At 41.4% G+C, this 12260-nt stretch overlaps 1 protein-coding gene and 1 non-coding gene across 2 annotated transcripts; one reads left to right on the forward strand and one right to left on the reverse strand.

The window, feature by feature from the left end:
- Positions 1–3449: 3449 nt before the first annotated feature.
- On the reverse strand, positions 3450–3556 carry LOC138888794 (small nucleolar RNA R71). Its single transcript, XR_011406373.1, has one exon. It is a non-coding gene; the product is annotated as a small nucleolar RNA R71 (small nucleolar RNA).
- A 246-nt stretch (positions 3557–3802) lies between these two features.
- LOC138887773 (uncharacterized) lies at positions 3803–9962 on the forward strand. Its single transcript, XM_070169557.1, has 9 exons — positions 3803–3995; positions 4865–5439; positions 5671–5889; positions 6240–6361; positions 6646–6784; positions 6895–6948; positions 7040–7684; positions 7790–8233; positions 9702–9962. The coding sequence occupies exons 1-9, from the start codon at positions 3803–3805 to the stop codon at positions 9960–9962; spliced, it is 2652 nt and encodes an 883-aa protein (XP_070025658.1).
- Positions 9963–12260: the final 2298 nt, after the last annotated feature.

The following is a 12260-nucleotide window of genomic DNA, read 5'->3' on the forward strand; positions in this document are numbered from 1 at the left end:
ACCCTGATTAAAACAAATAAAAGAATGAAATATCTACTGCAATTTGGACAGCCATATCAATTTATAGGCTATAGATGTTAAGTTCACGTGCAACCTACAGAGATCAATTCATGTTTAAGAGTTTAAAAAGATATTCAATGCACGGAAGTTCTGATGATCACGTTAAGTAGGAGATTAGCATGTTCTTGTTAAGTTAGTTAGCAGATATACACGTTAGTAATAGTTAGTTTAGTAGCTGGACGGACAACCACTTCATGTGGGAGTTGTTTTTGGTTTGATCATATAGCATCCGGAACCGACTAGCCGACTAATTCAGATTCACGCTCATTAAGAGGGAAGTGTTCTCTATGAAAAAAGTTTCGTCTCGTGGCTTAAACTCAAAACTTCTAATTAACGATAAAGAGATTTCATTCATCTCGATCGATTCTCGCTATATCTCTTGATGATGAGAGCAAGAATTAATCACAACCACTACTATGCTTGGAGCTTCCACACTGCTTCTTTAAGTTTATACTCTGATCTTTTTCTCTTTTCTCTTTGCTGCAACCTGCAAGCCTTCAACTTCAGTTTCTCGGAAGAAACCTTTCTACTGAGCGAAATCGAAGCTTCGCAAGCATAATATTTTAACATCTAAATTTTATTGTAAGTGTTGAATTTTGCAAGATAAATTAATTCGCATTGTTATAAAGCATAATGTTGGAAATATATAAGTTTTATTTGTAAATATTGCTTTACGAAATTGACCTACGAACTAGAGAGAAAGAGCAATGATAAACGGCCAAAAATGCATATTTTTCGGTGAACGTTCATCTCATAACTTGTGTGGTTACGGTAGGTTACATGAGTTGTAGTGAATTATTCTCATTACGTGCATTCTTATGTGTAGGAGCAAGTTGGACGAAATGTGAGCAAAAGAAGTTGATTCGGGACCAAAAGACGAAAGGACTTTGCTCGTTAACTCTCGCGTGCACACGAGAGAGTGAATGAGCTAGTTGAGGAAAAGCTTGAGAAAAAAAAACAGGGGATTATGGCAAAAAGGAATGGAAGTACACGAGAGATCTAGAAGGAAAAGAAAAAGAGATGAACATCGCTCGTTCACTCTCGAGTGCGCACGAGAGAGTGAACGAGCTAACTTAAAAAGGTTGTTTCAAAATGAGCTTGTATTATTTCCCCCCATGCTAACCCTATCCCATATAAATAGTCTTTAAACTCATTTTTGAGGGATTTGGACGCTTTTAGAGGGGAATTTTCGACCTAAGGAGAAAAATTGGACCTAAGGAGGCAAGAATACACTAGGAGCAAGGCGGAGAATTCTTCTACGAGCTTTTCACTTCCTTCTTCCTAGTATTGTAGTTTTGCATACTATTATGAATAACTAATTCGTTGTTTATAATTTTGATGGAACCTTTTGTAGGATGAATTTTTATTACGTGTTTATATAATTGATAGTAGGCTAGATTTATGTCATTTGACGATTGTTTTGCCCCAGCTTGATTATGTTTCAATGCTCTAATATAATCAAATGATGAAAAATGAGCTCTAAATTGTGTTGCAGGAATGAGGAGCTTATATAAGGCCTTAAAGATGTGATTGGAGCTGCATTGAAGCAAGAAAGACCCTTATGAGCTGAGTAAGCGAGACGACGAGAAAAAGAATCGACCAAATGAAGGCCTGGACTAGCACGGCCATTAGCGCGTCCACTAGCGCGACCGCGCTAGCCCAGATGGTCGAGGCAGAATGGTAAGGCTACTAGCGCAGTTATTAGCGCGCCCACTAGCGCGGCCGCGCTAGCCCAGTTCCGAAAATTAATTCCTGGGGGTAAATTTGGAAGTCTGTGGGGGGGGGGCAAATTCACTTAACCTATAGAAGGTCAAGCTCGCCCAAGGAGTGGGTGTGCAGCTTTTGATAGCTGAGAGCAAGAAAAGGAAAGGCAAGAGGCAAGGAGGAGTATTCTACATCAAGTTCTTCTCTTCTTCCTTTTGTTTTTATGATTTGTAATGAATTTAATTATTGTGATGAACATCATTCCTATGAGTAGCTAACTCTTTTAATCTAAGGTTTTGGGTGAACTCGTTGTGGATGAACTTGTTATTATATTAATATAGTTTGAATTGGTTGTTAATCTCTATTTGTTCAACTACGTTTTAATTTTGGTTAGTTGAAAGGATCCTCAATTAGCCGTTCCTATTTATTATGTATCTTCTTGAGAGAGAGTGCATATTTAGGTAATTGTTTGAACAATATCACTCCCGGAGTATAGGCGAGAGTCATAACCGAGGGTTTAGAGGTTGGAGTAGAGATAACGATACCTCGGATGCGATCTAAGTGAATTGTAATGTGAATCTAGCCAGTGTAGCTTGAGAGAGTGCGTCTAGTAAATTATCATAATTACTTGAGAGAGAGTTATGATAGCTGGAGAGTTCATGATCGATAGAGATAACTAATTCATAACTATAAGAAACATACGACTAAGGAATTCAACAACGGGGGAAACTATTATGTTAGACCTTTATTCCAATTGTCTACAACTGTGTAGTAGTTAATCTTCGTTTTATCGATTCTGTTAGTTGGAGTAGTGACCATAACACCACTTGTTATTTACAAAGTTTGAGAAGGTTGACTCATAAGAATTTAGTACTTTAAAGGCTTCTCTTGATACGTTAATTCCCTGTTGGATTCGACTCGGGGCATAATACCCCGAATTATATTTGCAATGCCCGCTTAGTCTTTTAATAGACACAGTTGAGCGTGATCAAATTTTGGTGCCATTGCTGGTGAATTAACGATATTATCAATTATGATTGAAAGAAGTACAAAAATTCTTAGTGTAGTTAGTTCTCTCTATACCCAACTTTTACATTGAAATTTTTAACGTTTGTCGACTTGGTTGCACAGGTGAATGCCTAGAAACTCATCGAGAACTGGTGAAGTATTTGAAGCATTACCAGATCCCGAAAAATTTTTCAAGGCCTTGAACCGGTCCAACCGGAAAAACAAACAACTGACCCATTAGAAACAGCAATGGGAGATCACGAAGAACACCCAACTGTACCAATAGCGCCAATGACACCTCGTGTGCCAGAGGCGGCTCTCTATGACTAGGCACAACCCACAGCTGAAAATCTAGCCACCTCGATTTTAGTCCCGCAGATACAAGCCGAATCCTTCCAAATCACGAATAACATGTTGCATTTTTTGCAAAACAAGGGATTATTTTCGGGGTCACAAGTCGAAGATCCTCAACAACATTTGAAAAATTTTCTGTCAATCTGCAAAACCCAAAGGCAGCCCAATGTAACTCCAGAAGCAATCAAGTTGCTATTATTCCCATTTTCAGTGATAGGAGCTGCTTAGACCTGGTTAAACTCACTCCCCATAAATTCTATAACAACTTGGGAGGAGTTAGTCAGGCAATTCGTGAACAAGTTCCACCCCCCAACAAAACTGCACAACATATTGATGACATTTTGAGTTTTAAACAGAGACCAATGGAAACATTGCATGAAATATGGGAGCATTTTAAAGGGATGCTGGTCATATGTCCACACCATGGCATTCCAGATTTGATGTTGGGAGAGCGGTTCTACATAGGATTGTCAGATAGTGTGAAGAACATTGTTGATGCTTCAGCCGGTGGAGCATTTTTGAGTAAAACATGGAAAGAAGGTCATGGTCTGCTTGACAAGATGGCACAGAATTCAGGATGGATAACCAGAAATGCACCAATCACTCCAGTGGTGCACTCAGTGCCTTTAGATCCATCCAATTCAATGGCTGAAAATATGCCACCTTATTGACACAGATGAGCATACTCACCAAAAAAGTGGAAGAGTTAGGGCAAAAACAGCATGTACATATTGTAGAAACTACTAATGGGGGCTTGTGCACATCTTGCATTAGTCAGCCAATTGGTAACCAGTGGAAAGCAGAACACGATCATCAGCATTACCCTAAAGATATGAACTATGTGACTAATTATGGGGGCCAGAGACAGGGTAGTCAGAGTTGGGGCCAGTAGAATCAACAGTACAAGCCATCCCAATCACAGTTCAACAGTGGGAATGTGGGAGATATGAGACCCCCCAACATATAGCACCTTATCCAAGGCCACAGGGATACAGTAATCAGAATCAACAACAGGGGTATCACCCTCCTCATCAGCAGTATAGTGGAAGGTAGGAAGATGGGTTTGCTAGACTGGAAGCAATGATGCAACAAGTTATTGGGTCTAATGCAAAGATTAGCGAGAGAGTAGATGCACATGATTCATCGATCAAAAATATTGAAATGTAGATGGGCCAAATTTCGATGTCTCTGAACAATCGCCATCATGGAACACTACCTGCAGATACCCAGGTAAATCCAAAAGATCAAGTCCCAAAGCAGATGATGGCGGTGAGCCTACAGAATGACAGAAATTTGGATGTCGAGCAAGAAAGGGCTTGAGAAGCCAGGGAGGCTGAGACACTCATATCAGTGCCCATTGAGTTGGACGAATCAACGAAATTGACAGAGGTGACAGTCCAGCCTGCCCAGGAAGAAAGTAGCATTCAAATGGAGACCGAGAAAGAAACTGAGATAGCATAGGAACCAGTGGTTGATGTGGCAGCTGATAAATATCGAAGCCAAATGATTGGAAAGAAGAGACCTCTTGCACCCTTTCCTCAGAGGCTAGCTAAGTACCAATAAGAGGAGCAATACAAGAAGTTTTTGGAGATGCTAAAACAAATCCAGGTAAATATTCCCTTGATTGATGCTTTGAAAGAGATGCATGGGTATGCAAAAATGATGAAGGACTTAATGTCCCGAAAATTTGATTTCCAAGACTTGGCCACAGTTACTCTTACTCAGACCTGTAGTGCAGTGGTGACTAGACCAATTGAGGAAAAGCTGTCTGACCCAGGGAGCTTTACAATCCCATGCACTATTAGTGATTTTGCCTTTGCTAAAGCACTGTGTGATCTAGGGGCCAGCATTAATCTTATGCCCCTGGCAATTTATAAGAGACTGTGTATTGGAAGAGCGAGACACACCTCTATATTATTGCAACTGGCTGACAGGACGGTAAAGCGATCCTCTGGTATTCTGGATGATGTGTTGATTCAGGTAGGGAAATTTGTGTTCCCTGCAAATTTTGTAATCTTAGACTGTAAAGTAGATGAAGAGATTCCCATAATTTTGGGAAGACCGTTCCTGGACACGGGTAGAGCTTTAATTGATTGTGAAACTAGGGAGTTAAAGATGAGGTTGAACGATGAAGAGATAACATTCAACGTGCAGAAATCTATGAGGCGACCAAGTAAATTCGCCAATCGCTCTCTTATTGATGTCGTGGATGTAATCGTAGAGACCGATGATGAACTGCTAACTATTGAAGACCCCCTCGCTGTGTGTTTAATGAATTTAGATGAGGTAAAGGGAGAAGAACTGGCTGGATGGGTGATGGCATTAGAGGGTAGAGGGTTCTGGGATAGAACTCTTGAATTTGAGCCCTTGCACCTGGAAAACAGAGAAACTCCTCCAGCCAAGCCATCAATCGAAGAACCACCAAAGCTGGAGTTAAAGCCATTGCCAGCCCATCTCAGGTATGAGTTTCTTAGACCTGACTCCACATTACCTGTCATTATCTCATCTAGTTTGTTAGATGTGCAGGCTTAACAACTCTTGCAGGTACTTAAGGAATACAAGACTACCATTGGGTGGACCATGGCAGACATAAAGGGGATCAGCCCTGCATACTGTATGCACAAACCTTTACTGGAAGAGGGACACAAACCTTCCAGGGAACACCAAAGAAGGCTGAACCCCAATATGAAGGAGGTGGTGAAGAAAGAAGTGATCAAATGGTTAGATGCGGGAATCATTTTCCCAATTTTTGATAGTAGCTGGGTTAGCCCAGTTCAATGTGTACCTAAAAGGGTGGCATGACGATAGTTAAGAATGATAACAACGAATTGATCTCTACAATAACCGTCACAGGCTGGAGAATCTGCATGGATTATAGAAAGCTAAATCTAGCCACCCGGAAGGATCATTTCCCACTTCCTTTCATTGATCAGATGTTAGATAGATTGGCAGAGAGGTCACACTTCTATTTTCTGGATGGATATTCGGGGTACAACCAGATTTCTATTGCCTCGAAAGATAGGGAAAAGACTTCATTTACTTGCCCTTATGGAGTGTTTGCCTTCAGGAGAATGCCATTTGGTCTTTGTAATGCACCTGCAACATTCCAATAGTGCATGATGGCCATTTTCACAGACATGGTAGAAGACATTATGGAGGTCTTCATGGATGATTTTTCAGTGGTGGGAAATTCGTTCGATGAATGCCTAGCAAATTTAAACCGTGTATTGACGAGGTACATCGAGACGAATCTAGTGTTGAATTGGGAGAAGTGCCACTTCATGGTACAAGAAGGAATCATCTTGGGCACTTAGTGTCGAGTAAAGGTAATGAGGTGGACAGAGCCAAAGACGACGTGATAGAAAAACTTCCACCTCCCACATCAGTCAAGGCTATTCGTAGCTTCCTGGGACACGCCGGCTTCTACCGGCGATTCATCAAGGATTTTACCAAGATCGCCAATCCCCTCTGTAAGTTGCTCGAAAAGGATAATCCATTTGTGTTTTCTGATGATTGCAGGGTGGCTTTTGAGGAACTAAAGAAGCGGCTAGTCACAACACCAATTATAATTGCTCCCGACTGGGAGCAACCGTTTGAACTCATGTGTGATGCTAGTGACTACGCTATGGGAGCCGTGTTGGGACAATGCAAGAATAAGGTAATGCACCCTATTTACTACGCAAGTAGGATATTGAATGGTGCTTAGCTAAATTACACGGTAACTGAAAAAGAAATGTTGGCTGTCATGTTCGCCTTTGATAAGTTCAGGTCTTACTTGATTGGGTAGAAGGTGATCATGCACACAGATCACACATCCATTTGGTATTTAATTGATAAAAAAGAGTCCACGCCGCACCTAATTCGTTGGGTGCTGCTTCTGCAAGAGTTTGACTTGGAGATTCGTGACTGTAAGGGCACGGAGAACCAAGTCACTGATCATTTGTCACGCCTTGAAGCTGTTGAAAATGCAATTAAGTCTGAGGATATTCTGGAAACCTTTCTAGACGAGCAACTGCTAGCCACAAGTGTGGACGATGTGCCATGGTATGCTGATATTGCAAACTATTTGGCCTGCGGCATTGAACCATATAAACTCTCCTATGTTCAAAAGAAACAATTTTATCGTGACTGCCGAAACTACTACTGGGATGAATTGCATTTGTTTAAAATTTGTATTGACAACATGATCCGGAGATGCATCCTCGAGATAGAACAATGTTCTGTTTTGCAGGCTTGTCACGCGTCACCTTATGGAGGACATTTTGGAGGAGTTCGGACAGCAGCGAAGGTGTTAGAGGCCGGGTTCTACTGGTCAACAATCTTTAAGGATGCTCACCAATGGGTAAAGGGTTGCAACGAATGCCAAAGAACGGGAAACATATCCCATAGACATGAGATGCCCATAAATCCAATTCAGCAAGTTGAGGTGTTCGATGTCTGGAGAATTGATTTCATGGGTCCCTTCGTCAGTTCTTACGGCAATAAGTATATACTTGTTGCAGTAGATTATGTATCCAAATGGGTGGAAGCTGCAGCATTCCCTACCAATGATTCGAGGGTGGTGGTGCGATTCTTGAAGAAGAATATATTCACCTGATTCGGGATTCCGAGAGCCATCATTAGTGACAGAGGCACGCACTTTTGCAACCATGTCTTTGAGAAGTTACTAGCCAAATATGACGTGCACCACAAGGTGGAAACCCCGTATCACCCTCAAACAAGCGGACAGGTAGAGGTCTTAAACCATGAGATCAAGAGTGTGCTCACTAAAACTATAAACGCCACAAGAACTGATTGGGCGAAAAAGCTTGACGATGCGCTCTGGGCCTATAGGACTGCATTCAAAACACCTATCGGTATGTCACCGTACAAGTTGGTATTTGGGAAGGCCTGTCACTTGCTTGTGGAGCTAGAACATCGAGCTTGGTGGGCACTAAAGCAATTGAACATGAACCCTGATGAGGCTGGAGAAAATCGGCTGACAAAGTTGCATGAGTTGGAGGAATTCAGATATCATGCCTTTGAAAGCACGAGATTTTACAAGGAAAGAATGAAGAGGCTGCATGAAAAACACATTGTGGACAGAAATTTCAAACCCGAAGACAAGGTATTATTGTACAATTCGAGGTTGAGATTGTTCCCTAGTAAGCTTAAGTCCCGATAGTCTGGGCCGTTCAGGGTGACCAAAGTGTTCCCATCAGAGGCTGTGGATATAACCAGTGAAGATAGCACTAACACCTTCAAGGTTAGTGGACAACGACTCAAACTGTATGTGGGGATGGATGAACTGAAAGAGTTGTCCGTCGTACTTCTCGTTGAACCACAAAGATCGAGCGAGCCTTAAATGTAATTGATCTACGTCGTGCCACGACGTTAACTAAGGCGCTGGTCGGGAGGCAACCCGACGGTAGTAGTAGTGGTTAATTGTGAGTTTTTGAAAATGCTAACCAATGCAGGTGACAATGGGCGGGTAATAAGGCAATCGAAAAATGGAAAAATCAGGTGAAAAGTGTAAAAAAAATTTGAAGCCTCCTAGAGCGGTCGCACTACTAGCGCGATCGCGCTAGTGGCCGCGCTAAATTGCCAAAACTTTCTGACTGGACCGCGCTAGTGAACGCGCTACTGGCCGCACTACTAGCGCGATCGCGCTAATGGCCGCGCTAGTGAATGCGCTAAATTGGCAAAACTCTCTGCCTTGGACATGCTAGACTAGCGCGATCGCGTATCTGAACGCGCTACTCAGGGACGCTTTTTTTTTAAAACGTAAATTTACACTTGTTCTTATTTTTTTGTATCATTCAATTATTATTATTTTTTCTTTTCTTTCTTCAGTCCAAATTCCCCCCCCCCCCATCTAATAACCCACATCTAACAAACCCCCCCACACACCAAAACATACGCCCTAAAACAATTCACAAAACCCTCCCCAATCTCTCACAACTCAAAATCTTTTCTTCTTCCACTCCCTTCTTCCAAAAAAATTTCATCTTCATTTAAGTCTCCAACAACATTCCCCTTTAACCCTCTTATCTACTCCTTGCTCTCACTATAGGTATGTTATTCTTATTTCAATTTTCTTTCTTTGTTTTCACATAATCTCTGCAGATTTTTGTGTGTTTAAGTGTGCTTTATTTTATATGGTTATTTCTTTATTTGTTTGTTAGTAGTAGATTTGGTAATAATTATTGTAGTATTTGTGGGGGTGCGAATTGTAGAGTGTTGTTTTACTTGAATTGGGACCTTTGGAAGAATTGGTGGTGGGTTTATGTTGTATATTGCTTGGAATAAGTTGTGAGTGTCTAATGCCCACAAAGTGTTTGTAAAAAGGCCTCAGTGAGTGTCGTTAGGTAATTGTGACCACGTATGCGTGTGAAGTCCGAGTAATCTCAGTGCGTCACAATTTTTGGTGTTGGTAAGTACTTATTTGTTATTGTTCTTCAGGTACAATGGCTCCAATGAAGAAATAACGCACAGCCGGTCCATCTTCTAGTAGACAAGCAAGCTCATCCAGGACATGCGGGGCTGCCACTGAACGCTCTTTCAATAATACCAAATTTGTCTCGGCTAAAGCCCAGGACCACTTTGCTGAGAAGGCTTCTAAAAAGCCAATTCCTGAGAGGGGTATTGACGTCCGATCGCTCCAACGACATTGCCCTCACATGTACGACGAGTTGATGAGACGTGGGCTACAAACATTCATAAATGAGCCCGGTGAGGGTAATATAATGGTTGTGAGGGAATTTTATGCCAATGCACCTGAAAATGACAATGGAATCGTCACAATACGACGGAAAGCGGTGAATGCCTCTGTTGAGGCGATAAGGACGGCGTACTAGCTACCCCCTCCTGTCATTGATTATGACGACTTCTATGAGTATGGCCGTAACCCCATATAGGAAAAATGGCAAAGATTCTTTGCAACAATATGTGCACCGGGGAAAGATGTGGTTTGGATGCAATATGGTGAGAAGTTTCATTCCTCCGCGCTCACTTTTGAAGCGAAATATTGGCTGTATCTGATCAACAACCATTTGATTCCATCCCACAATACTACAGAGATAAATGGGCCCAGAGCTGCTTTGATTTAGTGCTTCGTCAATGGGTACAACTTCGATGTCGCTAAAGTAATACATGACGAGATGTTCATCCGCAGCCAAATAAAAAGGTATGGATTCTTCTTCCCTTCTTTAATAACTCAACTTTGCAGGTATGCTCGAGTGCCCGAAAATCTAACTGCAGATGGGCTCGTGAAAAAGGACCGCAAGTTCCGAGCGGACAAAGTAACCACGGGAAAGGAGCCAGCAGCAGCAGAGGAAGAGAGTAGTGGTAGCTCTGATGACTTAGACGATGAGGATGAAAAAGAGGAGAATATAAGGACCGAACCCCAGTCCCCGGAGCACCCTGTAGCAGCTACAGTGCCATCTAGGGCATCCATATATTCACAGCCACGCAGGAGCACCCCGCATGACCAATTTGGAACAAGAGATGGCTGGGTTACGTACTTAAGTCACAGATTTAGGTACCCATATTGAGGCCGTGGCTGACAGACATGTGAATTCTGAAAAGAAGTTCTTGGGCTGGTTGAGAACTCTGGGTCGCACGTGCAACGTGAACCCAGGCACCATCTTCGACCAGGAGTGAGCCATCAGGAAAGTACCTCTACCTCACTACTCTTTAATTTTTAAAGTCATGGGGACATGTCTTCATTATAAGTGTGGGGTGGGGATACTTCATTGTATATATGTAATTGTAACCTTTGACTAGTTGATTTTGGTTGGTTTTGTTTTGTTTTGATTGTTTTGGTGGTTTAGCTTTGATTGCTTTGATGATTAAGTAGGAGTTGATTAGTTTAAAATAGGTAAGTAGCTTGGACTAAGTCGAGCATATTAAAAAAATAATTTAAAATTAAAAAAGATTTTTTTATTATTTTCCTTTTTTTAGGTAGTGTAGTAACTTCCCCTTGGTTTTTCTTTGGGACACGGTTCTTTTCCAAGGGTTTAACTTGAACCGGGTATAGGTAGTTTTGTATTCATTTTGTTTTTTTAGTTTTTAAATTAGGATTAATGGGCTTACAAGCTGAATTCGAAAAGAAAAGCCTCTAGCGTTATTACACCTGAACACAATAGACACTAGAGTGTAACGCTTATTCTCAGTAGTTGATTCTTGCTAAAGTGCCTTAAATTGTATATTCATCACTGACTTGAATACTCAGAAGAGAGTGTCTTGATAAGCCAATCTTGAATGAGTCATGTGCCATATGTGTGAGTTTTACTGTATTCCATGATTCACATTTGATGCCTAGAACTTGCCCTGTGTGTTTGTAAAGCGAAATAGTAGCTTCATTCAGTCTTAGAAGTGATATAGGCAATTCCTTGTTGAGCCAGACTTATAAAGTAAACCCACCTAACTGCAATACATCTTAGTTAACCCCGTTGAGCCTATAAGCCTATTTCTTTGGCAACCACATTGCAAACCTTACCCAATTGTTTGAATAGCCTTCTATTTGAACCCTCTTTCCTCACATAAGCACTTGAATGGTATTGAGAATTATGCAAAGGCAAAGGTGTGGGGTGGGGTTTGGTTTTTGAGTGGAACCACGGAAATCGAAAAAGGTGTAGAATTTTGTCGCATAAGAAATGAAGCACCACCATAAAAAAAGAGAATAATATAGTGGTTGAGAAGTGGTGGTTTGCTATAATTTCACCTAATGGATGGGGTTGTGGTAAATAAAAGAACGGTGGTGAAATGTTTGGTTGACAGAAGTATGGTTTTGAATGTTAATGTAATTGTATTAAAAAGTTCTTAGGGAGGTTAGTCACTACACCAAATATATCCTACCCGTCCATTAACCTACATTACAACCAAGTGAAGTCCTATTGATCTTAGACTGAGTGGCTCAATTAGTAGAGTAGTACACTACGGGCAAGCTTATGATGCATCTTTGTGACATGTGAATGTTCTTTTTGAGAGTAAGTGAAGTTCATCTATCTAAGTTCCTAATTGTTCTAAATATCATTATATGTGGAACTACTCTCTTTGTGTGAAGGTGAGGGCATGTGATTCATGAAGGAAAGACACGTCTTGACTTCTGTGTAGAGTAGCTTGAGAAAGTATGAATATTGCACAGCACGTGA

This window comes from Nicotiana sylvestris, chromosome 3 (assembly GCF_000393655.2).
Source record: "Nicotiana sylvestris chromosome 3, ASM39365v2, whole genome shotgun sequence".
NCBI lineage: Eukaryota > Viridiplantae > Streptophyta > Magnoliopsida > Solanales > Solanaceae > Nicotiana > Nicotiana sylvestris.

Excerpts from the sequence above, each read along its gene's own strand:
- LOC138887773 (XM_070169557.1), top strand. The coding sequence starts at position 3,803 with ATGAGCATACTCACCAAAAAAGTGGAAGAGTTAGGGCAAAAACAGCAT. Across the intron at positions 5,440-5,670 it reads GAGAAGAACTGGCTGGATGG|GTACTTAAGGAATACAAGAC; the intron begins GTGATGGCATTA and ends CAACTCTTGCAG. Across the intron at positions 6,949-7,039 it reads ACAGATCACACATCCATTTG|GGCACGGAGAACCAAGTCAC; the intron begins GTATTTAATTGA and ends CGTGACTGTAAG.